Here is a 27,395-nt window from a genome sequence, read left to right as displayed (position 1 = left end):
GAAAAAAAATAAGGAAATGCATTCGGTTTTGGAGTCTGCCTCCAGTGGCCGTTAGAGGAACTGCAGTTTTTGGCTTCATTTTTCAGATTTGGAGGATTCTGCTTGAAAACATCTACAAATCTCCTTTTTTCAGATGCTCATATTTCTTATTTATAATTGTAATTGTTCATTTTTTTATACTACACTGTAAATATTGTTCTTGTTTTCGTATTTATGTTGTTCCTGATGTGTGTTATTGTTGGTCTTCACCGAGGTTTAAGTGCCGGATGTGCGGCAATGATAATAAAAACCCTTGAGTCCTTAGGGGTCACTTCCAACTCACCCTATCCCAGCATCATCCTCTGTCACACCAATCCTCTGAATGTCCTCCTTAACTCCTTCCATAAGTCTTCTCTGAGTCTTCCTCATTTCCAGCTGCCTGGCAGCTCCTTCTTCTCTTTTTCCCATATATCCACTAAACCATCTCAGCTTTGCCTCTGATAGAGTCTCCTCGAGTCATGTCATCCCCGTTTCTTTTATCTTGTACCCAGAATAATCTGCAGGTAAATTAAAACCTCATGTCAGACCGTCTTTGACCCTTTTTGCCAGTAATGTAAATTGATGGAAATGCGTTCCTGTTGTTTGCTGTCTCTGGAAGCATCCGGTGTATTTCATGAGTCCATTATGCTCGGGCATGAATTAGTGCCAGCAGCAGCTGAGCAGCAGGACCACAATAAAAGGCTGAATTATTCCTGACAGTGAGACTAATGGCAGTATTTTTCTTGCCTCACAAATTCAGTATAACTAAATTTCACTTACAGAGATGGATTAGCTGTTTGTTTACTGAGGCTTGAAGTGCAGCAGCTCCCGCAGAGCGGTGATCAGTCCACTAATCAAGCAGATAAATTAATAAACATCTAAGTTTCTGTTTCTGCTGAACTTCACTGGAGGAAAATATCAAAGCTGGCCTTGGCAAACGCACATGATGGCAGGCTGACGTGGCACAGAGAGGGCGACGTGTGCAGAGTTTCACCTTAAATAACACAAAATCCTCTAGTTTGGTGCCAGAAAACAGCACTTGGCACACTGAGTTAACCAAAAAGGACAAAAAAGGCTGCAGACTGGTCACTGAGAGCAGCTTTTACTAAACAGTAACAGCCAGATTTGGACATGTAGAAGTGATTCGAAGTAGAAGTACAGGTGATACGTCCCATTCTCTACCCAAACATTTCCAAAACCATCAGATATATGTTTACAGCTCATAACCCTGTATCATATTTGATTTGCGAGTTTTTGTGAGTTTTTCAGACGTTTACATTGTCAGTGTGATTTATGCACCTGTGCTGAGGAAGGCAGACTCATCCTGCTCAGTAAACGACTGGTTTCTTTTTTTCCCTATCCAGTTCACTGGTTAAATTGTAGGGAATATATTAAAAGTGGGATATCTGCTCTTGTGAGGTAATTTTATAATACTTTACATCGATATTTATAAGTTTACAAAGTGGACGTAAGAAATTATTTTTGTTGGCGACTGGCAAATAACAAAATGGTGCATTAGCGCCACCAGCTGGTATGGAAAAGGTCGTGTTTGTAATCAGCACACCTGCTTTATAATTGTTTGGCTAGACCAAGTAACACACAAGGGGTAAACACACTAAAAAAAGATCATGACTAAATAGACAATGACGCCAACTAAACCCAAAATCACCCCCATGACATGCAGCACATGGTTTGACCCAATAAGGTGGCTTCAGGATTTAAGGAGTCTCAGGCAACTCACAGGTGTTCCCTTTGTGCCGTTTGGGAGAGTCTGCACCTCCAGCCACTTCTGTAAACGCTGTGGTAAGTTTTTAAAAATTTAGTTGTTTGTGTGACTCTGTAAATGTGTTTTGTATTTTTTGGGAGGTGGGCTCACTAAAAGTCAAATTTTCTAACTGCTTAAGTGTCTGATTGCAAATGAAGTGCATCTGTGTGGGTAGATGACGTGTTGGGCTTAATTTGTTCTCGTGGGCATGTGTGGCTATACATGTAAATTAGTTTTCTGGCTAAGTTATGAACAGTCATATCTGACTCTTTTATCCCTGCAGGTGAAGCACTTCATGGAGGATTCTCTCCCTGATGGCACCTCTTCTCGTCGCCGTCTTTAACCTTTTCTGATGCTTGATTGGCTCGCAGATAAAACCAGAGGGGGACATGGTTTTACACTGTAAATGATGAGCTCAGCTTCAAAAAGGGTGAGGCACTGAATATCAGTGTATAAATTGGACTCGCTGCTGTTATCTGACTCTTTGTGCTTCTCTGCAGACTCCAAGCCCTGAAGACGGTTGGTGTAAAATGGACGAAGAGACGAGAAAGATTTCTACTACAGTGAAATGCAGACTCCAGCGTAAGAGGCTAGATGCTCATTATCAAGTAGAAATGTACTGGCTGCAAACTGTGGTTAGAGGGCTATGAGGCTTGTGATTATGTGTTCAGGTGGTTCACAGAACAGCAGTTGCAGCGCTGCAGAGGAGCTCCTGAAGACCAAACATGGGAGAGTTTGCTCTGAGGATGCTAGAACTTCACTGGAAACTTCTGCATTTGTCAAGTGAGTTTAAAAACTAAAGCCTCAATGGTTTAACAAATCCTGGTTTGATACATCACACTGGTTTCTTCCCACAGATGGCGTCCATGGTGCAGGCGATGGACTAGCACATCAAGGTGGCTTAAAGCAGGACAAGGCCCCGGTGATGCTTTCACAAGACCTGCGCATAAAACTCTCCAGGTCCACTGGCTCTCAAATGGCTATTGTCTGCACTGCATTTCAGACTTCCCCAGGCGACTGGGTCAGTGCAGCTTCTATCTACAAAGGAGCAGAGATGGACGCTTCCTGAACCTCCCACACAGGAACCGCATGTTATCATTCAGGGTGCCGTCATGACGTTTTATCAGATGATCGCGTGTTACATACAAGGTGTTTTCTGGTATCGGTAACTTGAAGTACCTTCCTCAGCCAGGAGACGAGGTTTGGAGCTCTACGTTTAGCACTTAGTACTCTCCAACTACTCTGTGGTTGGTTTCAGGCACTTACCGAGTCCTCTTAGGTTAGGATTAGGCTCTTATTCCTCTTTGGTTAGGAAATTTTTATTTTTTTTAGCACTGCATATCGCTTTAGGTTGGGTTAGTCTAGACTCTTCCTTTATTGAACATAGGCACTTACCGAGTCCTCTTTGATTAGGATTAGGCTTTTTATTCCTCTTTGGTTAGGATTTAGGCACTTAACCAGATCCTTAGGATTTGGCTCTCCACACCCCTCCTCGGCTGGCATGAGGAACTCCAGATTCCTCCATGGTTGGTTTGTTACTCTGCTGCTACAAGACACATTGTATGTAACTGAGATACCAGCGGCTTTAAAACTGCTTTGATGGCTCCAGAAAGAGACCATGCTAGAAATGCCAGACCTGTCTCAAAGCTTGTGGAATCATTTGTGGCCATGTTGCTGATGAAATGGACTGTCCATGTTTTGACTAATAAATAATTTTACACCACTAATCTGCTTGTGATTCCTGGAGTTTACTAAGGTGACTGGTTCTAAAACAAAGATTGCTAATCAGTCCAGCTCAACTTCTAGAACTTGTGGCTCAGTTACATAGATGCATGTCAGAGCTCAGTCTGTTACCTGTTGAAACTTAAACCTACTTAACTGGTCTCCTCCCACCAGGGTTTGCTTTGTCAGTTTTCTGCTGCTCTTCTTTAATAAGGGGATCTTGGTCTCTATGAGAACCTTCAATAATGGAGAACTGCATTCACTTTAAACATAGTTGTAGTGAGCTTTGCAAACTAAACTGCCTCAAGCTGCAACTCAAAAGGGTTTTTATGTATGGTGCAAGAGTGCATAAATTTCCACTGTACACAATGAGGCTGGAAGTCAAAGCTGAGTGCACATATGTAAGGCAATGCACAGCCCCACCACTAGTGTAGTTTTGTGTTCTTGGTGAGCTGTCGTGAAAGTCTTAAACCTAAAAGAAATGCTTTAGTAGTTGCTTCCAATAAGTTTGCCTGTCGGTGCCATTCGCAGCACTCGGGTTATCTTTTCCTCTAAAGGAGTGTAAAACATTTAGACATAAGGTCAATGTGCTACTCAAGAGTTGGGAATTCGCCTTGTAATCAGAAGGTTGCTGGTTCGAGCCCCGGCTCCGACAGTCTCGGTCGTTGTGTCCTTGGGCAACACACTTCACCCGTTGCCAACTGGTGGTAGTCAGAGGGCCCGGTGGCGCCAGTGTCCGGCAGCCTCGCCTCTGTCAGTGCGCCCCAGGGTGGCTGTGGCTACAATGTAACTTGCCATCACCGGTGGGTGACTGGATGTGTAAAGAGCTTTGGGGTCCTTAGGGACTAGTAAAGCGCTATACAAATACAGGCCATTTACCATTTAGTTTCAATCATCTAGACATCTAAATGCTTTTAGATTTCGTCAACTACATCTAAAGGTATTTCAAATATAGTGTGTATACGTCTGTACTTGGGAGGCTTCCCCTGAAAGCATCTTGCACAACATTAAATGCAAAATATGTCCATGTGTCTATTCTTTATGAGAAACAGGAAGCTAGTTATACAGTTTCTAACCTTACTGCACAAGGAGCTTACTCGTGATTGGATTACTTCCAAATCGCCTTTCTATACCACTTAATTAGCTCTAATTGGATCTCACCCTACAAAATATTTTCATCTCATTCTTATTCGCTGACTGAAGTGTCAGAACATTTTTTAGTTATCGTCTTGTTATCGTCTTGTTTTCGTCAGCAAAAAAAAAGCCATTATGAAAACTATAACAAAAATGATTGGTCAGCAAAACTTACACTGCTCTATACTTCCTGTTTTTCTTCATTTGGGTCCTTTCAACATTATTTAAACAGAAGCTTCAGAAAAAACATCTAAATTCAGTCTGAGGCTGCTGAGCTATGAGACTTGGGCTGTGGGTGAATAGTCCAAATAGTCATTTTACAATAGACAGCAGATGTTATTTATGACTTTTTTTGTTTTTTGCTATGAAATTGTCCATAATGTAATACGAAGCATAATTTTTATCACAGCAGCATCTTCAGAGGTCAGATGTGGGTGTACAGCCTGATGTTCAATGAACAATGAACAAAAAATATCCTTTTTTCATCTGAAGGTAGTGAAATTCTTTCATTACAGCAGCTAAAAAGGAAAAGCAAACAAAAAATGAATTAAATGAATAAAGGGGGATGTGGTTCAGTTATATGAAACACAATGTTACCAAACAAACATAAGAAACCTAACTGATCCTGCAGCCTTCCTTATACATATACTTCAGGTACCTCTCATCCTTTGCACCCACACTCCCCACAAGCAGGTGGTAGTAATACACCTAACTGCCAAAAGGAAGAGGAGGAGAAGCAGCCACGCCCTTTCATGCCACCTGCAAAGGTCTTTATCCCTACCATGACCTCACAGATCACTGGTAACTCACAGAAACAAAGAATGTAATAATTTCTGTGTAACCCTGCAGGCTGAAAGCGTGTGCCTCATCTAAACAGGTTAAAAGCATGATGGTAAAAGTTTGACTTTGAGTGGCTGCAAATGAAATGAACCTGTGCAGGTAGGTGACCATGTGTGGCTGCTGCCATGACAGTCAGTGACTTTTGTCTGTTTAACTGATTCTTCATGCGGACTGTTTGAGCTATGGTATTTTTCCTTTAACTGTCATTTCTATTTTAAGCTCCCAACTAAGTTTGTCCACTCATGTTCTTGGGTTTTTAAATCAATCTGCCCACTGGTTTGGGTTAATGGTTTAATTTACAAAGATTTAGCCCCCATTTAACCTCTAAACCTTAATGAAAAAGCAGCAACAGCTGGGAAAAAAAACATTTAAGACGTGCAGCGAGTATGAAGAGCATTTTACAACTCTGCAAATTACTGAATTTAAAAGCTATGATATGTTGTGTTTTTTTGTTTTGTTTTGTTTTTGTTTGTTTGTTTATTTTTTGAGGTTTTCATTGGAGATTTTCCTCTAATAACAAACTTGTCTACCTTGTGCTGACCACCATGCCATCCTCTAATCAGTGATTTTCATTTGCATTTTTACATTCAAATATCTTAATTATTTACAGCAGGTCTCCCAGACATGGATTAATGGGAAATGGGTGGAAACATATGTGAACATACAGTATATAAAGCAAAACCGGTTTATACATTTTAATGAGTTTGGAAGTCAATATTTGGTTTGACCACCATTGTTCTTCAGCACGGCCTGAACTCTGTTGGGCAGCCTTCTGGTAATTTCTTTTTCATGTGTAGTTCTCCGGGCTTCTTGAAGGACATTCAAAGCTCTTCTTTGGGTGTTTCTGCCTTTTCTTCTGGTCTCTGTCAATGATGTTGAGGTCTGTGGAGGCCATGACTGAGAGTTTGTGTTCCTCTATCAGAGTGTGCTTTTACCACATTGGTGGTGTGTTTGGGATCACTGTCATGCTGATCCCAGCTGCTTTATAAAGAGGATCAAAGTGGCCACACTGCACACAATGCTGAGATATGCTTTTAGGAATCACTTGTTCAATTCAAAGAATTGAGAGACAAAAGCCAACAATTAAATGACTCTAAGCACTATGTGGCAATGAGAAATTAAAACGGGAAGAAACCTCTGGCAGAACCAGGCTCATGGAAGGGCAGCGATCTGCCTCAACCGTTTGGGGGATAAGGGAGAAGAAAGTGAAGGGAGAGCCAGGTATGAAAATATTATTTTATGCCTGTCAAACTGTGTTAATAGATCAGCTAAAGAAATAGGAACAAATTGTGCTTTTCAGACAGGCGGCTGGTAACAAAGTTCCTAAAGATGTAATTTAAAATTGGTTCCTTGCTAGGTTTTCTGTTAGTTGTAGACACAACACTGGCTAACCTCTTGAGTTAGGAGGCTTTTTATACTTGAATGATTCATAGGGTTAGCATTAAGTGGCTTAGCAAACAATAAAACTTTCCTTTGAAACTGGTAAAAGAAAGGACTGGAAGTGAGTGTAAAAGCAGCCAATGTCAAAAGACAAACTTTGAAAAACCTTCAGAAAGCCTGAAGAACCTATTGCTCAAGACCGCTTTAAAAGTTGTAAGGAAGTCTGAGTGCTTTGAAGACAATATAAAGGAATGCAGCTGGGCTTTTATCGATGACTGTTTACTGGAGAGCTTTCTCTGATTGAGCCGCTTCTTCTGTTCGCAGTCTTCTAAACCTTTCAGACGCTTGAGCCCCTCCTAATGGAAACCAGAGGAAAGTTTGACTTTACTGCAGTAACAGATGATGAGCTGGGCTTCAAACAGGGCGACATAGTCAAGGTCAGTGCGTAACTTTACTCAGCTGTACACAGTTTTCATTAGTGCTGTTGTGCTTGTCTTCATAGTAAAGGTTGTGCCTCAGCACTACAAGCAACCCATTTAACAGGCGCAGCTTTTACTTTGAAGGCAAACTCTCTCCTTTACAGTTTGTGTGGCACTCTTCAGTTTCACAGCTGCTTCATGAGTAGTTGGTGAGTATTTGCAGGTAAGTTGCAACAGAGGTGCCAACTTGTGGGTTAGTACAACAACCTGCTAGCAACCAAAGCAACTCAGTGAAGAGCTCTATACCTCTTTGTGACCAATTCCACAGTGACTAAGTACAACCACTGGTCAGTATGTACGACTTGTATTCTTTCTTTTTTTTTTTTTTTTTTTTTTTTAATACCTACTCAGCCAGGGTTCCAAGTGAGGTGAGTTGAGCTGAAAATGTGCCGTCAGCAAACTGCATGCCACTGATTGGTCAGAGAGTGACATCACTGGATTAGCCATGAGAGCGCCTCATTCACAAGCATCAAACTTGCGATTTTTGAAACCCCATCTATCCATCCTGATATCCATCCATACTTTTGAAACCCGGCAATGAAAATGGCTGCACACAATCAACAGGTACACCATCACATGGTACGCATTCCCTCAGTTACTATGTTGTTCGTGTCACATGATGTCATGGGAATTTTGGGCTGGGTTGCTATAACAACACCACCAACACAGAGGTGGTAATTTAACTGTAATGGAAAATGACCAAACGCCAAGTTGAGGTGAGTAGGTGCTAGTGGAAAAGAGGCATTAAATTCTAACTCAGCATTCCTCCCATCTTTTATATACAGTCGATGTATGTTGCATGTTTGAAACCATGGCAATCGCCACCTGCTGGCCAATAAAGAGAGTTCAGGTGACTTTCATTTCTAGAGGATACTTCCAGTCTGTCCCAGCTTCTCAGTCTAAACTGTGGTTTTGTTTCTTTTCCTGTGTCATTTTTCATCATGTTCTGTTCTGCTTAGCTTGTGACTCACAATTTCCCCTTTATTGCAACCGATAATAATAACCGCTTTCCCTGCTTTCATCACAGCAATCGGACGTCACTCCCACAGATGTCCTACTGTGTTAAATTTAAAAACTGTCTGGGATGTTGTCTCAATATGTGGGTTGATGGACGGGAGGTTAAAATGCAATGCAGTCCAATATAAGTAAGAAATCTGATACTCCTGTATGAAGTTTTATCTTTTTGCATCTGGACAGATTATACGTTATGACAACATCTGGTGTAAAGCAGAGATGAATGGACAGGAGGGGCTTGTGCCACGTAACTTCCTTGACATTCATTTTCCAAGGTAAGAAACAGATGAACAATAATCCGCTGCAAAAGCAGAAATCCTTTTCATTCTGTGTGCAAACTATTTAAAATGACTACAAAGCAGGAATGAAGAAGATGCCCAAAAGTCAGCTGCACATTTTCCTTCAGTAACACGAATGTACCTGAGAAGTCTCTACATTTTCACACTTTTGAGCTTAGAATTTCATTTAAGGTCTTAAAAAGCCCAAATTTAGATGTTAAAATCGTACAGGAAAGGCCCAAAGGCAGGATAGTTTTGCTTTTACAACACTGGCTGGTAGGTGTGTGTACTTGCATGTTTGATGCATGTTTGCATCAGATAGTCATGAGCACAGGACCTGTTTCTGCAGATGGTTTCGGGAGGATGCCACTCGTGGAGATGCAGTGGAGTTTCTGATGAACAAACACGTGGGAGAGTTTGTGATCCGAGGGTGTCGGACCAGCCCAGGAAACTTCTGCATTTCTGTCAAGTGAGTCAAGTGTGTCTCCCAACTAAGTATTACACACATTACATTGTACCTGATCATTTAGACCTTTTTATTGCCTTAAAAGGGAGAAATAAATAAAGTTCATAAGGCGTTTATGATAAGGTCACACTGGGGAAAATGGTGGTAATAAAGAAAATGATTCTGTTTGCTATGAACTGCCACTCGCAGTTTCCATCTTCAAATTCATTTCTGATACGTCAAGACGGTGTTAAAATGGAAATAAAACTGAGTCAGTCTGCTATTAGTCTGCAATTGAATGGGGTCAAATTGGCCATTGTGTGCAATCTGGTTGATATAATATGGTGATTAACTTTGATAATCTGGCAAAAATCTCACGTCTGTTGCAGTCTGCACACACAAAAATTGACTAACTACTTCCATTCAGTGTCCAGCCAGAACTCTCTAATAAGGATGTATAATTTTGAAATGTGTTTTTAATGTTGTGAGACAGACTTAAAGTTCATAAATTCTAAATTTTTTATTTTCAGTTCAAAGACATTTGTTTGTTTCAGTTGTTCTAAAGAGGTTTATGTAGTCAAATGTCAAACATTCGCCCAAGCCCCAATGAGCCATTTCCTGTATTCTTTTCCTCTTAGCATTTTACTAGCATCATTTTTATTCGCGTTTCTGTTACTTAACTGAAACTAGGTTTGAAATAACGTTAAGTATAATAAACTTGGTGTGAGTGATTTATAGTAAAGTTATTCTGACTCTTAAATCTGTTCTCAGGTATGAGCAGGGCATGATGCATTACAGATTGCTGAGGGACAAGAGAGGTCATTACTTCCTGTGGAGGGAAAAATTCACCTCCCTGAACAAACTGGTGGACTTCTACAAAACCAACTCAATCTCCAAAAGCAGGATAATCTACCTCAACGTCAATGGGATCCTGGACCAAGGCGGCCCCTCCGATGATCAGCCAGTGAGACATGATTGCTTTTATTGAAAACCTCAGATTAAAGAGCAGTTTATGACAACAAGCAAGTTACGAGGCATGCTGTTTCAGTCAGTTTCACTTGTATAGTCCCAGAACATCAGTTGTCTCAAGGTGCTTTACATTTTAAGGTAAAGACCAGTCGATACCCTATGAGGAGCACTTACAGGATGGAAGAACTCCCTTTAGATAGGAAGTGACATCCAACAAATGCACGTTCAGGGAGGGACCACCGTCTAATGTGACCAACCAGCCAGTAACTGAGGGAAGACTCACAGATACAAGTTTCAGGCATCTCTCTCACTCCTTTCACTTAACAGGGTGATGTCACATGTTGGTTGTTTTGTTTGCGCAGTGAAAAGTTAAAATGGTGCCAGCATATCGCTTATTCAAATATTCCAGCGTTGCAGCTGTCAAGTCAATTCACTTTATGGAATTAACCTGAGAGGACAAGAGAGTCCGTGCACTTTCAAACTCGGTTATATTTTTGATAAGGTGATCACACCAGCAAACATTACAACTTTAAACATGTGGAACACCATCGAAGTGTAGATGCAGCACAGGAGGGCTGATCGGGATGACCTCATCCAGCCTAAACTGTGCAAGCCTCATCAAGAAGGAAAGCTTCTGGGAGCTGGTTGCAGCAGAGAGGGGTCTGAAAGCTGAAGGCTCTGCCTCTCATTCAACTTTTAAATATCCTATGGACCACAAGTAAACCTTCAGTGTGACAGTAAAGAGCTCTAATGGGGTGATACTGTACTATAAGGTCTTTAAGATAAGATGGGGCCTGATTATTCAAGACCTTGTATGTGAGGTACAGGATTTAAAATGTGATGCTGGATTTGAGCATCTGGTTAGATACCATGTTGCTAAGATATTTCAGGACAGTACAATAACCTTTGTCTCTAAGACATTTCTGCAGTTTAACTATTTGGAGTGTATCATCTGGCTTCATGGATTGACAGAGCTGAGTATCATCTGCATAACAATGAAATGTGTGCTATGTATGCTACCTAGAGTCTGTGCCTCCCATTCTACTTTTGAAAAGTCTGGGTATCAAATTTAAATTTGTACTTGTGCATTAAGCAGCACAGCATACGGCGTAGCCTACACAACTGGCTGACTCTCATCTGCATCTTCATTTGTAACAGTAGTTGTTTTGGTCCATTCTCTTCCAACTCATTTGAAAATGTGTAAATATAAATGGCGCTTGTACCTGTTTAATGTCTTTTGGTGATATCAAATTCTAGTGTGACCAGTTCACCACAGGAACAAGATCAGTTATTTTGGTTAAGTTTTAAGATTTTCTTCCTTCTTGACCATTTCATTGTGAAAATCAGTCACATTGGAAACATTTGATTCCTAAGGCTACATTTGAAAGGGCTTCATTCATCAGTTGTCTGTCGGGTATTGATCAGTGTTTGTTTTTTCTCCCACAGACTACGTCTTGTTTTCGAGTGATGGCGATGTGCGACTTCCCTGCTATACAAGACGACGAGCTTGGTTTCAACTCAGGAGACGTCATTGAGGTGCTGGATATGTCTGATCCTTTTTGGTGGAAAGGGAAGCTGAAAGGAGTTATTGGACTGTTTCCTGTAAATGCCACGAGACCACTGTGAGGAAATCCACCACTGATGCTTTTACTACACCTGCTTACATTCGGACTCGGCCTGCAGGTGCACCTGGCCTCAATTAAGAGTTTCTAAACCTTAATGAAAAGCAGGCTTTTAGATAATATGCTGCACATCAGCCTTCAACCAGAGGAGTGAGTCAGTGCAGCTTTTTATCTACAAACGAGCAGAATGACGATGAATGTCTGCTCATGTTTTAACACATGGATGTATGCCCTACACACACATTTTTTGACCTTTTTAAATAAAACATTTTATGACCAAGATTAAATCTGAACTCATTATGAGAGGAGAATTTTTTCACCTTTCTTATTACAAAGTTGATTCCTGTCAAATCTATCCTGTGATATTCCCTGTTACTTATTTCCTCCGACTTCTTTAGTTGTATCCAGCTGATAGACTGTACATTGAAGATGGAAATGGTTGGTGGTCTGAAAAGTGAATTCCTAAAGCTGCATTCTTTCTAATGGCCACCAGGAGGCAACACCTGTGTTTGGGGAAAAACAAAACCCTCTGGCTGTATTCTTTCTTCTGCCCCGTCCATGTTTTCATGGTGGAAACAAAAACACAAAGGTTACAATGTGCTTGTTAAGTGATGATGTAACAGCCCTGTATTTATAGGTCCAAGCATCTCCTTCACTGAACAATGGCCTCGTCTTTTAAACACATCGAGTGGATAAAGAGATAGTAATGTGTATCTGCAACCAATCATGTCCCAGGCACAACAGAAAATAATATTCTGTGACTGACTCGGTTAAGGAGCTGAAGTTTACAGATGTAGGTGCAGGAGCAGGGCTTGCTGCTTGTTTCCATTTAGTTTTCTAGCAGATAAGCAATTTAATCTTGCTTGATTATTATTATTATTATTATTATTTATTTTTTGTTAGCAAGATTATACCAAAAACTCAGCAAGATCAATTTTATAAAAGTGTTGTTGAGGTGAAGTGTGGACAAACAAAAGAACCCATCTGATGTACATCAAAGTCAGTCAAAGGAGCTTGCAAAGAAAAGCGTCTGGACTTCTTTATGTTTACTTGAAGACGTTTCACCTCTCATCCGAGAAGCTTCTTCAGGAACTGAAGAACTGAAGAAGCTTCTCGGATGAGAGGTGAAACGTCTTCAAGTAAACATAAAGAAGTCCAGACGCTTTTCTTTGCAAGCTCCTTTGACTACGATGACCTGGATGACTGAGAACCTTCACAGACATACATCAAAGTCACTTTACTTAAAAATCAGCAAAGGAGGGGGGGGGGGTGCATTTACATAAGTGGCAGTTCTCTACAGGCTTTTAGTTACTACTGGGCCCAAGAAAACACAACACATGCTGTCAAAATGAATTGGTAGCACTAGTAATGGTACTACTAACAGCTTATTTTATTGCATTTTGATTATTTAGTTTTCGGGAACAAAATAAGCCACAAAATACTCAGAATTTCAATTTTAAAAAGTTATGGCGCACCTAAGGAAAGCTAAATACTAAATGGAAACATGAAGGTTTTAACCTTGTAATTTAAACATGTTGCTGTATTTCATATCTTACTGTAAACTATATGTGCATTTATGCATGGTATTAACCATCCTCACTCCAGTGGAAACATTTTTGAGAGCTATGCTGTTTCTGGTTTCCTGCACACTTCTCTCTTCCAAAAACTGTCATCACTTTCTCTGCTTCACCTGCAGGTAAACTCTTTTCTCATATACAGAAATTTGGTGTGGTAGTATGAAGATTGCACAAGTCTGTTGGTTCAGAATGCCCTGATATGATATTCACAGTGGTAAGACTAAAACAGACTGGTGGGCGCACCTTATAAATCTAATGGGGAATTTCACATCCGCACTAACCTTTTTGGTGGTTAGAAGCTGCTGCAGAAGAATAAGTGATGGCCAACCACAAACCAGTTTCTCTTAAAGTATTTCTTCTGGCCCATTCTGCATTTATTATCATGGTCATTTCTATTATTTTAGTTGTATCCAGAATAGGTTAGCCTGAGGTTGGCTTTAAAAAAGAAAAAATGGAGATTGACCCTCGATCTTGGGACAACCAAACTCTTGAAAAGGTGACTACTTAGAAGTTGCTTCAAAGTAAAGGTTAATGGGCAGGGATAGCTCAGTAGGTAGAGTGATTGCCCCATGATTGGAAGGTCGGGGGTTCGACTCCACTGAGCGGCTACCCTGAGGTACCCCTGAGCAAGTTACCGTCCCTACACACTGCTCCCCGGGTGCTGCATTGGTGGCTGCCCACTGGGTGAATCAGTTAAATGCAGAGGAGTAATTTCCCTACGGGGACTAACACATACACATAAAAAAAACAAAAAAACATTAATGCATTGCTTACCTCCCAGTGGATATAAATAAATAAGAATATGAAGAAAGAGGCCGACGGCAGCTTTTAATCCACTGCTTTGATTCTGCAGCTGAAGATGGATAAATGTCAAACTGTGAAGCTAACAGCTGAGGAGCACCATGACCTCACCTCACTGCCTTGTGGAAGTGTAGCTATAAATAAAAGAAGTGTTTATTCAAAAGGCACAATGAACCTGCAAACATACGTGAATTAATTTTCATTTTCATGTTCAGTTATTTATGATATATTCATAGATAAACAGTGAAGGTACTTAATTATTGTAATTTAAATTTACAGAAGAAAAAATAAACCATGCAAAGGGCTGAAAACTCATTTTTGCGGTTATTTAAATGTTCAACAAAAGGAAGAAGAAAATATTTTATTTTCATTCTTTTATGTAAAAATGGTGAGATTGATTCATTTCAAAATAAAATAAAAAAAATATGTAGTTTATCGTTTATGTTTAAATTTAGGTTTTTAATTTGTTTTGTTAACTTGTGGCCTGACCACTTTTCTCAGTGGATATATATACACTGACCATTGTACATTTAAAAAGGTCGTGTATGTATGTAATCGAATAATCTAATTAGATTGGTAATCTAATAATTGTATTTTTCTGTCCATCCACTCCCTCCTCTCCTAGAGCCTTACATCCTCTCTCAGGAGATTTTAAATCTCACCCTATTTATTTTTATGTTTGTCGCTGACTGACTCACACCCTCCTCCACCTGGAGTGTCCTCAGGGATGGAGGCAATTAGGACAGGAATCTCTATAACACCATGTCATCCATGAGGCTAAACCAAGGCCAAGTAATAGAGCTTCCCACTCACTCCCTCACCTGCACTGACCCTGTGCATTTGCAGTCCTGAAGGAAATCCTCCACCATGACAGCTCAACAGAAAAAGCAACAAAGGACATTTAAGTTTATTATATATTAATATTTTATATATGGTTTTCTTATAGTCCCAGGAGACTGACCTTCACATGCAGCTCCAGGTTCTCCAGAGTCAAAGGACAGGAGCACATGTCAATTACATTAATGTCTGAATGCAAACGTAGGAAAACTGGCAATGTTCCCCAGCAGGACACACACCATCTGACAGCTGGATGCCCTATTTAGGGTTTAAAAAAGAAGAAGAAAACCAGCAGGGGTACTACAGGCTGATTAATTATAATGGGCTCTGCAAAGGGAGAGAACTAATTAAACACCACACTGACTGAATTCTTGGCCCTGGTAAAAAGGTAATGTTCACCTCTGAGTGTAATGAACTCAACAGTCTGCTCTCCGCTCAAACAAAACAGCACGTTGGAGTATTTTTGGCTTAATAAAGCCAAACAAAATCAGGCGAATTAGCAAACAATGCTAAATGAAAGTAGCTATGTGTTGAATCCTGATGTCTGAGTGTGAAAGTGACATCTGCGTGAAAATGAAGCAGGCTCCACTAGTTGGCGTTCATTTGTATGCATGTATGTAGTGTAAGCAGCAATGTTATATAACCTCCATGATGTCTGTAAGACACATAAAAAACAAGACGCTCAAAAACCAGATGTGCTTTTAACTTACTGTGAACATCAGACCTGTTTATGTTCAGTCTGTTGTGAATCTTACCAGAATATTCAGTCCTTAAACCTCATTAAAAACAACATATTTTATTAAAATCCAACCATCTATATTTCTCTGCTTGTAACATTTCTAGAAATCTGACTCATTTCCCCGTTACAGCACCAGACTAGACCACAGATTAGTTTTCGAGCTGCTGTACTCTCTTATTTTTGAAATAATGTGAGTGGCCTTTCACTTCATAAAACTGCATTGTGACTCACCGCCTACAGCACAAAGCTCCTCTTATTATTTATCCGTCTTTGAATAAAGCTGGTGGCCATCATCTGGACTTCAGCTCAGCTCGGGCGTTTGTACTTTTTGTCTCCTACGTGAAACTTTCAAGGTATTCTTGAGGGTTGGATTTGATTTTCTATCTGAATGCATGTTCATTCAGCAGGGGAGACTGTCCCAGGTTTGTCTCATCCACACAAATATGTCTTTAATTTGACCGTGAGGATGAATGGACCTGGAGCCGTCCTTTTTAGAAATGTAAATCTGTTTCCAAGGTCATGGTTGAAAGAGAGAAACAGAGCTGCTTGTAGTTAGCTCTTACTCAGACCAAAGCCACTTAAATTTCATCCATCAAATGTAACAAAATTGTGGAATAATGTAGGAATTTGTAACAACAAGGTCTGAAGCTCTCTAGCTTTTATAAGCTGCAGAAAATTATGTCATAATATTGCTTGCTGCACTTAATTAAAAGCTCCTGCTATAACCATAAAAAACTCTCAGGACTCTCATAGATAAACATGTGAACTGCTCACATAGGAACAGGGCTGGTTATTTATAACTGGTTTATAAACCAGTCAGAAATCCTTTTTAAGATGAAGAGACCACAGTCGGAGCCAAGCCAGAACATATTTAGAAGAGTCTTTCCACTTTCTGTTAACCCCATTGTGCAGAAAATCTAATCATTTCAGCCAGAAATGCTCACAAGACAGTTTCCAATGAGTAGGAGTGAATGGAGCTAAATGGCTAAAACAATCTGGTTCTAGTTTTTCTTCTAGGTTCTCAGTCGCAGTCGTTCGCAGTCGTCTTTAAAGCTTGAAAACAGAAAACAACTGGACTTCTTTAAGTCTGTGAGGTCATTTTACCTCTTATCCAAGGGGCTTCTTCAGCGCCAGCTCACTGGTAGAGATGAACTATGTTGCCAAAAGTATTTACTCACCCGTGAATTCAGGTGTTTTAAACACTTCTATGACCACAGGTGTATAAATTGCATCATCCCCCAAACTATTCCCACAAAACTGGGAGAATGAAAGTGTCCAAACACTGTTCTTGAGCTTAATCTGAAGGTCGCTTGACGATCACTTTTTGGCACAACTCCTAGAGCTAAGGGGGCAAAACAATTTAATGTGCTAATAGGCAACGTAAAACCAGAGTCATGATAAACAATACATACGCGTGTTTTTCCTGAATAATTTCGCCACGTTTACTGTCTAAGGACAGCGCTAACAAGCACTCTCTGCTTATGACAAAAAAATAAAAAAACAAAACAAAAAGCAGCCCGTTCGTTTTGGTGGAAAAATGCAACATGTCAACCAATCAAAAACTGATATGGCAACATGATATTTGGTTGTTTAGGAAGACAGGGGAGTTTTCAGAGTGACAGAGAGAGAGAGAGAGAGAGACAGGAGAAAAAGAGAGAGAGGGAGTTTTGAGATGTGAGAGATTTGTGATGTTTAGCGTGTTTGGAGTGTGTAGTTAATGTGCTGTCTTGTGTAGTTAGTGTGTAGTGTTGTGGATAGTTTTGTGTTGTGTCAGAACAATGAGGCGACTGCTGTCTCCAGGTAGAAACAGGAGTGACACACCTGCTGCTGTCAGACCTGCAGGTATCAGGCTGTGATGTTCTCCTTTATAGTGGACAGAAATGATTTTTTTGGAGTGGCACAAATAATTTGTGCAGCATCTTATTGAATGCAGAACAGCTGATTGTTATTTAAATAGTTTGAAATGGTTATTAAAAAAAGAGGAAAAGGTGAATGGCTGCAAATAACTTTGTTGTTTGCAAAACTTGTGCATATGATTTTAAAATTGACAATTTATATTTGCATTTAAAGTTATGAATTATGACTTAATAAACATGTTTGTGGTTGTTACAGTAAAAAATATAACTTTTTCTAATCGAATTTTATGTTTTTTGCCTGATTTTAGATCAATTGTGTTAATACAGTATATCAAAATGAAAACATAACTGTAAATTCAGACGCGTAAGGTTGTGCTGAAAAGAATGATACCAAACAAGGCAAAGTAAATAGTTTTTAAAGGTGAAATGTAGAAGTAAAATCAAAAGTGGTTAAAATGGCCAATAATACCCTGGACCCCAGAGGGTTAAACATTCTTTTAAAGTAACGCAATAGTTACTTTTCAAGTAATTAATTACTTTTAAAATCTTGTAACTCAGTTACTAACTCAGTTACTTTTTTGAAGAAGTAACTAGTAACTATAATTGATTACTTTTTCAAAGTACTTGCCCAACACTGCTAACAGCTGACTGTGGAATATTTGGTAGTAACACGCTGGAATTCACTGAGCTCCTGGAGCGACCTGTTCTTTGTAGAAGCCGTCTGAAGGTGCTAGATTATACCTGTGGCTATGATGTGATTGGAGCGCCTGAATCCACTGATGGGTGGATGGGTGACTGAACACTTTTGGCAGTATAGCGTATGAGTCATTAGTGCTTTCAAATCCTAAAATCAAACAGATGAAAACAGTTAATGCTAAATGAACTTGTGGCCTTTTCTATTTGAATGAACAAACCCGTTTTATCCACTTACATGAAGCTTTTACTATTCAAACCACAAACGGAGAGAAGCGTGACATAAAGCAGAGTTGTTTACCACAGCGCGTGACGCTGAATCGCTCTGTCTCTGCAGTCTGCTGATAATCAGACGGTGTTAATATTCTGAGCAGTGAGCTGCAGGGTCAGGAGGAGCTGCCATCCCCGCTGCTGTGAACACCCTGAATATCCTGTTCTGCACGCCTGACCAAACTTATGAGATTCTGCGTGTTTGAGAGGAAAATAACACAAGCATGTTCGTGCACACACATTCGTTAATTATATACAAGCACTTAAAAAAGGACATGCTGAATTATACTCATGAAGAAAAGCAGGTATTAGCCTTTCAGCCATGTGATGTGCATCACAGAAAAAACAGCTTTTTCTCAAATTTTGTCATAAAATGTGTGTGCCACGGTAGGACCCTGCCAGGAAACCAATCGATTTAATCAATCAATCAATTTAAATGAACTATGAAGCCAGAATTTGGCTTTATTCAAAGCTATTCCAGTAGAGTTCAAAAATGGAAATATTGAGCTTAACAATAGACTGTAAATTATTTAAAGTGATGACATTAAATGGCTTAATCCTACATTCTTTCTAATGTCCAACAGGGCTGACTCATTTACAGGCACAGCCTCAGACACTTACTTTAAGTTAAAATACAGTTTTGCATTTTTACCTCACTTTTAATTTACTTTTTACTGTAATAACTGTATTTAAAAAACTGCCATAGTTTTTTGGTTTCTAGTGTTTGTTTTAATGTGGAGCATCCTGTAAGGTGGATTTTGAAAGGTTAATTAAAATGGGAAGAATAAAATGCCAATCCATATAGCTGGACTTGTGTGTGAACATCCCGGCAAATCATTTAATGCAGATTTACTTCAATCCACGAGTGCAGCGCCTGATACTCTTTATAGTCTCATGATGCTGCGGTGTGTTTCAGCCAAGAGGATTTTAATCATTTTAATCCTCCTCCTCTCTGGATTGTTAACACGAGAACAAGCTAGAATATTTATGTTGTTGTTCTTTGCGAATTTAATGATTATCATAAACCACTTCAATTAACAGGACGGTTTAGGACGGAGGCAGCGGCAGGAGAGCCTCGGAGGATGGGGAGGCGATGAAAATAAATATTCTCCCTCTACGCAGCGATGTCATCAAGGAGCCGCTCGGGAAGAAGAGCGAGAGAGAAATTAACTCCAAGCGAGAGCGGTGTCAGAGTGCAGTTTATCTTCCTTCAGCACACGTGTTCACGCCGTGTTGTGTCTGCTGCACGAGCTGCTCTCATTCGCTGGTGTGTTTTAGCCTGTGTGGTGGGGGCGCTGCTGTCTGCGCTGGTGAAAAGAGCACATGGCAGATGTTCGGTGTGGCACATCCCACCACCCTTCACCTGCTCTTACTTCTGTCCTCTGCACATGTGCAACAACGGGAGGCAGGGAGGGGATGAAGGATGGAGAGTTCTCTCCAGCTTTTTGTTCCATTATCCCACGATGTTTGTAACATGTTAGCGAGGATGTTCTGAATATGAAAGTCAGAGCTGGGGATTTAAAAAAGAATAATCTGTGGATTAGTATCTGAAAACTGTGTCTAATTGAAGAGCTACAGAGAAGGAACACTTTGCAAACACTTGGTCAGACAATTTGTCATAACTACAGTCCTCACTTCTTGTTTTTTGCATATTTGTCACATTTTAATGTTTCAGATCCTCAGAAAATTTGAATGTTAGACAAAGATAACCTTCCTGAATACAAAAGGCAGTTTTTAAATGATGATTTCCAGGAGAGGTCGTCCTCCCAAAATTACTGCAAGAGTGCATCAACGACTCATTCAGGAGGTCACAAAAGAACCCAGAACATCTAAAAAACCTGCAGGTCTCACTTGGCTCAGTTAAGGTTCAGAGTTCATGATTCAACAGTAAGAAAGAAACTGGGCAAAAATGACATCCATGGGAGAGTTCAAAGGAGGAAACCACTGCTGACCAAAAAGAACACAAAGGTTTGTTTTTCTTTTGCCAAAAAACATCTGGATGATCCTCAAGACTTTTGGAAAATACTCTGTGAGCTGACAAAACAAAAGCTGAAATGTTTTGGAAGTTTGGACTCCAGTTACACCAGCATTTCATGAAAGAGCATCATATCAACAGTCAAACATGGTGGTGGTAGGATGATAGTTTGGGGCTGGTTTGCTGCTTTAGGATCTGGGCGACTTCCCATAACTGATGAAACCATGAACGGTTTGTGAACTAAAGACCAACGGCACTTGAGATATTTGATTCTGTTCATTGTTGTCAGTGTTTGAGTTGTGATGAAAACTTACATATTAACAATTATGAAACTGAGCTTATTCCTCATTGTTAGTCAATGATATGACATTAAATGCTAGTTTCGGTTGCTATTCAAGGTTTGGGAGACGTGCAGGCAGCTGAGACTGAGAAAGTCACTTGGCTGAGTGAGGAAATATTTCTCCTACTGAAAACTCCAGGAAGTCCAGATGAACAGAATCAACTTTCTGAGATTTCCTTATTTCAGTGATTGGGCATGCAAGACACAACAGCCAGCCCACCTCTGAAAGGCTAAAAAACAAACGGCTTTGGAGTGGCCTAGTGAAAGTCTGGACTTAAATCCACCTGAAATGATTTAGAATGATTTATACTCAAAACCCTCCAATGAAGCTGAATTAAAATAATTTTACAGTAGGCCAGTTATTGCAAACACTTGATTGCAGTTCTTACTGCCAAGGGTGGCAGTGTTAGCTTTAGGTGGCAATTACTTTTCACACAGGGTCAGGTAGGTTTGGATAGCTTTTTCCCCTTAATACATAAAATCATCATTTAAAGACTGTATTTTGTATTTACTCGGGTTATGTTTGTGTAATACTAAAACTATCTGATGGTCTGAAATATGGCTAATATGCAAAAAACTAAGGAATCAAAATAGAGAGCTCTGTACACGCATGTTTTGCACATAAATGTTGTTTCTTCACATTCCCATGATGGCTGTAGTTAACATAGGATTTATTAATAGGTCTTTAAAAATGTGGTGAGTAATTACCACACACAAAGCTGAAGTTTTATAGCAATTTTCTGTAATCAGTCTTCACATCCTCCCAACAACAAATCACTTCTGCAGCGTTGTAGCTAATTTATGCAAGCGCAGCATTTCCAGTAATTACACAACAGCAGCAATCTTCCACCTGATCTTTGCCTCGGCCTGCCGCACTCACACAGATTGCCATCAGACTGAGAAATTGAGTCTGGTTATCTGAGGAGAAGCTCGAACAGACAGGCCGGCGAGCGACTCCTGCGTCTGACTCCTGGTGAGATTAAAACTGCTGGATGTCAGCCCACAGGGGATTCAGGGTGCTGCGTAGCATTCTGGGAGATTGCTACCATAACCTTTACTGAAGGAATCCCAGTGTTTAGAGGATTTTTATTTTTGCCCAGCAGTAGACAGAGCAGTTCGGGTGAGGACAAACGTGAGGCACAAATCCCTCTGGGATAAATGAATGCTGTTTTTCTGCATGCAAATGTAATCCACGGTGCTCAGGTTTGATTCACCTGCTGACAGATGGCATGTTTGTTTCTGCTGCATGCAATGTGGAGCAGCAACTTCCTCCCAGCTCTGGGATCTCATTATTCCTGCCCAGGGAGAATTGATCAAACAACGCAGTCAAACACGCCGCTGCGATAATGAGCCAACAGCAAGCTAATTATCTGCTCTTAGACCTCCTGCAGGAAAATCACCTCAGCGTGCCCAGAGCTGCTCCTGAGTGCCCACCAGAACAGTTTGGGCTTCACTGTCAACCAGCAGGAGCTTTAAAGCAGCTACAGTCCATATGAAAGGGACGGATCACCTTCAGGATGACAAGGGGACAGCGTGACCATCAGGTTTAGTCCTGGATTTTCTGTCTTATGGAGGGAGTTCACTTCTTACTGGGCTACGCACATAGTGACTTATCCCGCAGACCTAACCAAAGTACAGATGCATTGACTGACAAATGAGGGACCAGTTTTATAATCTATGTTTCAGATTTTAGGACCAAACATAAAAATATACACATCTATTTTCTGCATCCTTAACTGAGTACATGCAAATTCACATGAGTTTGCACTGCTGTAAATTTACTGCATGCAAACTCATGTGGTGGTAAATTGTATAATGTATAAAACGTATCTCTACAGCAGAGAATCTGTGTAGTACCTGAAACATACTATAAATTAAATTATAAAGGTGTTTAAGGTGCCATATAATCTAGACAGGTAGAAAGAGTCCAACCATCCAACCTTTAGCTCAGTATGCCTCGCTAACCCATTAATCTTCCTTTAGAGTGTTTGAGATAAGAAATCAGCACCTACTGACCAATCAATTCCCCAATAATCAGCACCACCGTTACGAGAAGTTCCCTCGGACCTTGCTTCGTAGGTCAGCAGTACTTAAAGTGTCGTACTGCTTTAAATAGAGTCTGTTTGACACCACCAGAAGCAGACTCACAATTAAACCTCTTAAAAGCTTAATTTCTGGTGTGGAACCTGGGTAACCTGCCAACACACTGAAAACATCAACCACTCAACCACCCAGTCAATGGCTTCCTCACCTCAAAAAAAAAAAAATAATAATAATAAAAATACTAATAAATTAAGAGTTGGAGAAATCTGTTCATATTTCATGTCTCAAAAATATTTATAGTGTAATACTGAAATTTTAAAACACCAAAAATTGGTCTTGTTGTTAAAAATGCTATAGCAGTCAGGAAATGGACCAAATAAGCCATTTTTTTCTATTTGGCTTTTCATGTGTATGTTGGATATTTATGACCGGTTGTTTTATATCTTTTTACCCTATATCAAAAATAATAAAGTTCCTCTGTCAAAAGCTTTAAGCTCTACAAGCTGTAAGTAATTTCATCCAGTGTAAATCATAAAAGAGCAATGTAATCTTAAAACCGGGCTCCTGGGCTGTGTGTTGTTTCCTACTTATTGGTGTGATTTCTGTTTTTATACTATTTTTGTAACTGCAGTGAGATGAGAAGCACGTATCGGTTTACAGGAATATGCTTGAATTCGTGCAGACGCTGTTATGGAAGAGTCCAACTCAGAATTAAATTTGAATTAGTAGGAGTAGGATTTCATTTTATCCTCTGCTCTTCATGATCCTGCCTTGCACCTGTTTTTAACGATGCTGCCAGTAAATGAGAGAATTAATATTTATCCGGGCTGTAGCAAACAAAGATGTTATATTACGATGATATGGTATTAAGACTGTTCATGTTGTCGGTATTGGAAAGACTGTTTGGATTCAGTGTGGCTGCTGCTGGAGCGTGTAGGAGGTAGGACACAGGACGCCCACTCGCTCACTCTGAATGCACCAGACAATGACATGTGGGCTCAGTCGGACATCACGTGGACTTCATGCTGCAGAGCTGGCAGGTTAAAGACTTGAAGTATTTGTCAGTAATGACAAATAAGTAAGTAAGTAAGTAAGTAAGTAAAATTTTATTTATATAGCACATTTCTAGATAGAAATCACAAAGTGCTTTACAAGATATAACAGATTATAAAAAGAAAAAAAACAAACAACAAATAACCCTACCTGTTCACCTTTTACTTTGCAGAAAAGCATTGTTTGAGGAAAAATGTAAATAATTTTTTAGGCTGGGTCGCTTTTAGCGCTGAAATTGCCAAGACATTAGAGAATATTTTTTTGAAACTTAAATTAAACAGAGTTTGAGTAAGGGTTAGCATCACTCAGCACTTTTCCAGCTCTTGTATATTTATTCCTGTACTACACTGGAGTACCTTTGGTTAAGTCACAGTTCAAAATAATCTGTATTCATCTTATGGGACCTTGGTGCAGCCCCAAGCTGTTGCTCCTCCCCCTTTAAGACAAATTTCTTGGGTTTAAACAGCAGGTGGGTGGGGCTTATATTCAGATTAACCTCTCTTTATGACCTCACAGAGAGCACCAAGTAGAATAAACTGTTAGAAACCGAGTGTTTAGAGCTATTTGAAGCCTGAGCTTTCCACTCACAGAGATTACATGTGCGTATGCTGCCCTCATTATTTAAAAATCTGGCCATGTTTAATGGGAATCCACCATTTTACAATAAAAAACAGCATAAGGGATCCACTTTGTGATGGAAAAGTAGCTCCTGAAATGCTGTACTATACCTTTAATGTTGTAATGGACCCTGTCTTTGAACGTGTCCTCACACCTTCACACTTCTGAGATTACTTACTGCGAGGTCACAGCGGTCCATGGAGAAATTTCCTCTCCTCTTCCCCTCCTCGTCTTCAGGGATTTGTCATCTGATTTAAAGCATCGTCAGCTTGTCAGTTTTTACAACCGTTCCCATCCCAGGGAGCGAGGAGAGCAGCTAGTTTTTCTCATATAGCAAGATTTAAAAAGTGAGGGGTAAATTTACGACATGGGCTGCTAAGAGAAGCTGTTGGATACACAGCACTGACATGTTGACGGTTGAATAATCAGCTCTGGGATTATCTCAGCAGTGACAGCACAGTGCAAAAGAAAAGGAAAAAAAATCAATGTTCTTTTCCATCAACACTGTTGTTGTTTTTGCTTCTCCCTGGCTTTTGAGTCGCCCGTCTCCCCCCAGACACTATTCCCTCTGCATGCAGAATAGCAATCTGCTGTAGTGACACAGCCGATGAGTCAGGAGGCCGTGAATTAAAATTATCGTCTGACTTCATCTCACCGAGCGAGCGTGCCGTCGCAGGTGAGAGCGGTCGTGGTGATGCTCTTACAGCTTTCTTTTGTGTCCAAATGGAGACGTCTGACATTGAGGAATAATTATTGTTTCCTGATGTTTTGAGGGTCACTCCAAAAATCGATCAGTCCCTCCCACCCGACCGCCTCAGAACTGCAGCTTCGATTCAATGATGTCATGCAAAGATTTTCACCTTCGTTCCAGGACTGATTTCTGAGTTACACGTCCTCAAAGTACACAGGGTGGGTTGAAATTTGATGCTTTTTATCGCACTTTGTATCAAGAAAAGAAATCCACGTGACCTTTACAATTCTAAAAAATACATTTAAGCTCTGATGATCAGTTTTTACTCCAACTTAAAAAAAGATTCTTGCGTCAGAACGTGTCTCTTTATCAGCAGACAAATTTTGAGCATCAGTATCATGGGATATAGCATGTCCACACATACATGGGTATTTTGGTAAATGTAGATTTAAATGCATTTTGTACACACGTAAACAGCATTTTGATTACCTGAAAACTGTGCTTTTACCACAGCTTATGCCAGTGTTTAACTCATTGTTTAAATCTGAGATTTTGTCTCCCAACGTCAATGTGATGACCATTATTTTCATTTTTATGTCAGACTGTGTGCTGTTGTTGTTTGTTGGCATTTGGTTGTCCAGCATTTCCTCACAGTTAGTTTTTTTCTTTGCATTTTTATGTGAATCGGGATATTTTTACTAAACAATCTCACTTTTAATAAAGTCCTGTGTATGTGTGAATGTTACCATGGTTTCAATAATGTCCATGATGTAGAGGAACAACAACAAACATTGGTTTTTCCATAATTGATTGGAGACAACTTCAAAAAGTGCATTATGTCATCATGTATGGTAGGTAGGGTAGGTGGTCAAAACACATACCAGCCTCATCTTCTAACCAAACAGTTTTATACTATAATCATGTTTAGTGAGTTTAGCCTGTGATTTCACTTTGAATCACTTTTTGAGACCAGCTTCTTTGGTTGATTTTGAATGTGATCTTCAAATTTGGGTTTTTTTTCAAACTGAGAACCAGCTTTAAAGACATAAACCTTTGAATCAAAGAGCACATGGAAGCCACATTTTCTCCTGTTGTGTTAATTTAAGTACATGTCATTTAGGGATTAACTAGGCCTTAATTCACCCTGGAGTAATTTGCTTTTTTTACTGTCACGTTTTTCTTATACACGTGTGATTACATTTGCAAAGCTGTGGTCTTCCTTTAACACACTTCACAACATCATGCAAAGGACTGTGATGAATATTACTGATTCCTAATAGACAGCATCGTTCTGTGGTGATTGATTTTGGATTTTAAAACGTCAGTTTAGTTTTTTTTAGCATTTTGAATATTTTTTAAATCCTCCAATTACCCTGCACTAACAGCTGTTTGTAGCCCACAGAGAGCCTGATCAGGTCAAGAGTAGCTGTTTTTACAGCCCTTACCACAACAAACTAAAGAAAAATTTCCATGATCATTCACTTACATTTCCCACTGCAGAAATAAAACAACTAAACACCATCAACGAGTCATTACTTTTTTAAAAGCACACTTAAGTCTCGTTGATATCTGCTCGACAGGCTGTTTTCTTTAACCTTTTTCTGTCTGAAGGAGGTAATAAAAGCACAAGCCGATACTCACACCTATTCATTCCCTCATTAATTTCAAACTGCATCTGAGCCACAGCTCTGCTTTCCTTTCGTGCTGCATTCATGGACGTGGGATAAACTGGAAGCCAGTTTTTGAGCGTCTAAATTCGATTTTTTAAAACAAGTATTCATCTCTGCTCATTTTTGTAGCTAAAACTGATGTGTTACGTGCCGCGGCTATAGCGCCCTCTGGTGGAAACATAATTAGTCGTTGCGGTTGCAGCTTAATTTAGACTTCTGTGTGGAGTCTTTGCTGAGCTACAACGTAATCTATGTAAGTGGCTGATGTTGTCGCCGGTATTTATATACATTTCCCGCTCAGGAAATTGCACAGGAAGTGATATATTTATCCAACAACTGATTAGAATCCAGTGTTTAAGTCTTCCACATGCACAAAGGTGTGAAGGTATGACCATTACTGTTGAATAGAAGTGGGCAGATCGAATCAAATCTTGATGCTCGATACCAAAGCTGATATTAGTATTAGATTGATGCAAGCACAATAGGATGTCTAAGAAGCTTGGAAAGAAAAGTGTCTGGGCTTCTTTAAGTTTCTTAAAGACATTTCACCTCTCATCCGAGAAGCT

The 27,395-nt window shown here is 40.0% G+C and overlaps 2 protein-coding genes across 4 annotated transcripts; both read left to right on the top strand.

Moving 5' to 3' along the window:
* The first annotated feature begins 1,768 nt into the window (after positions 1-1,768).
* On the top strand, positions 1,769-3,503 carry LOC146388057 (uncharacterized). The gene is made up of 5 exons (XM_084924762.1): positions 1,769-1,821; positions 2,067-2,213; positions 2,284-2,365; positions 2,455-2,566; positions 2,641-3,503. The coding sequence occupies exons 2-5, from the start codon at positions 2,190-2,192 to the stop codon at positions 2,897-2,899; spliced, it is 477 nt and encodes a 158-aa protein (XP_084780888.1). The 5' UTR covers positions 1,769-1,821; positions 2,067-2,189; the 3' UTR covers positions 2,900-3,503.
* A 1,868-nt stretch (positions 3,504-5,371) lies between these two features.
* LOC146388056 (GRB2-related adapter protein 2-like) lies at positions 5,372-11,972 on the top strand. Of its 3 annotated transcripts, XM_084924760.1 has the most exons (7): positions 5,372-5,440; positions 5,517-5,578; positions 7,184-7,296; positions 8,536-8,627; positions 8,980-9,099; positions 9,847-10,039; positions 11,491-11,972. In XM_084924760.1, exons 3-7 carry the CDS (start codon positions 7,219-7,221, stop codon positions 11,668-11,670), a joined length of 663 nt encoding a protein of 220 aa, XP_084780886.1. In that variant the 5' UTR covers positions 5,372-5,440; positions 5,517-5,578; positions 7,184-7,218; the 3' UTR covers positions 11,671-11,972. The 3 variants fall into 3 exon arrangements, with proteins under 3 accessions (XP_084780886.1, XP_084780885.1, XP_084780887.1); XM_084924759.1 differs by lacking the exon at positions 5,372-5,440 and having other exon boundaries at positions 5,451-5,578; XM_084924761.1 differs by lacking the exons at positions 5,372-5,440; positions 5,517-5,578; positions 7,184-7,296 and adding an exon at positions 7,717-7,902.
* Positions 11,973-27,395: the final 15,423 nt, after the last annotated feature.

Source organism: Perissodus microlepis, chromosome 4, assembly GCF_051167445.1.
Source record: "Perissodus microlepis isolate ML-2025 ecotype Zambia chromosome 4, ASM5116744v1, whole genome shotgun sequence".
Lineage (NCBI taxonomy): Eukaryota > Metazoa > Chordata > Actinopteri > Cichliformes > Cichlidae > Perissodus > Perissodus microlepis.
Note: the sequence above shows the minus strand (reverse complement) of the source record. Positions and strands in the feature narration are given on the sequence as shown.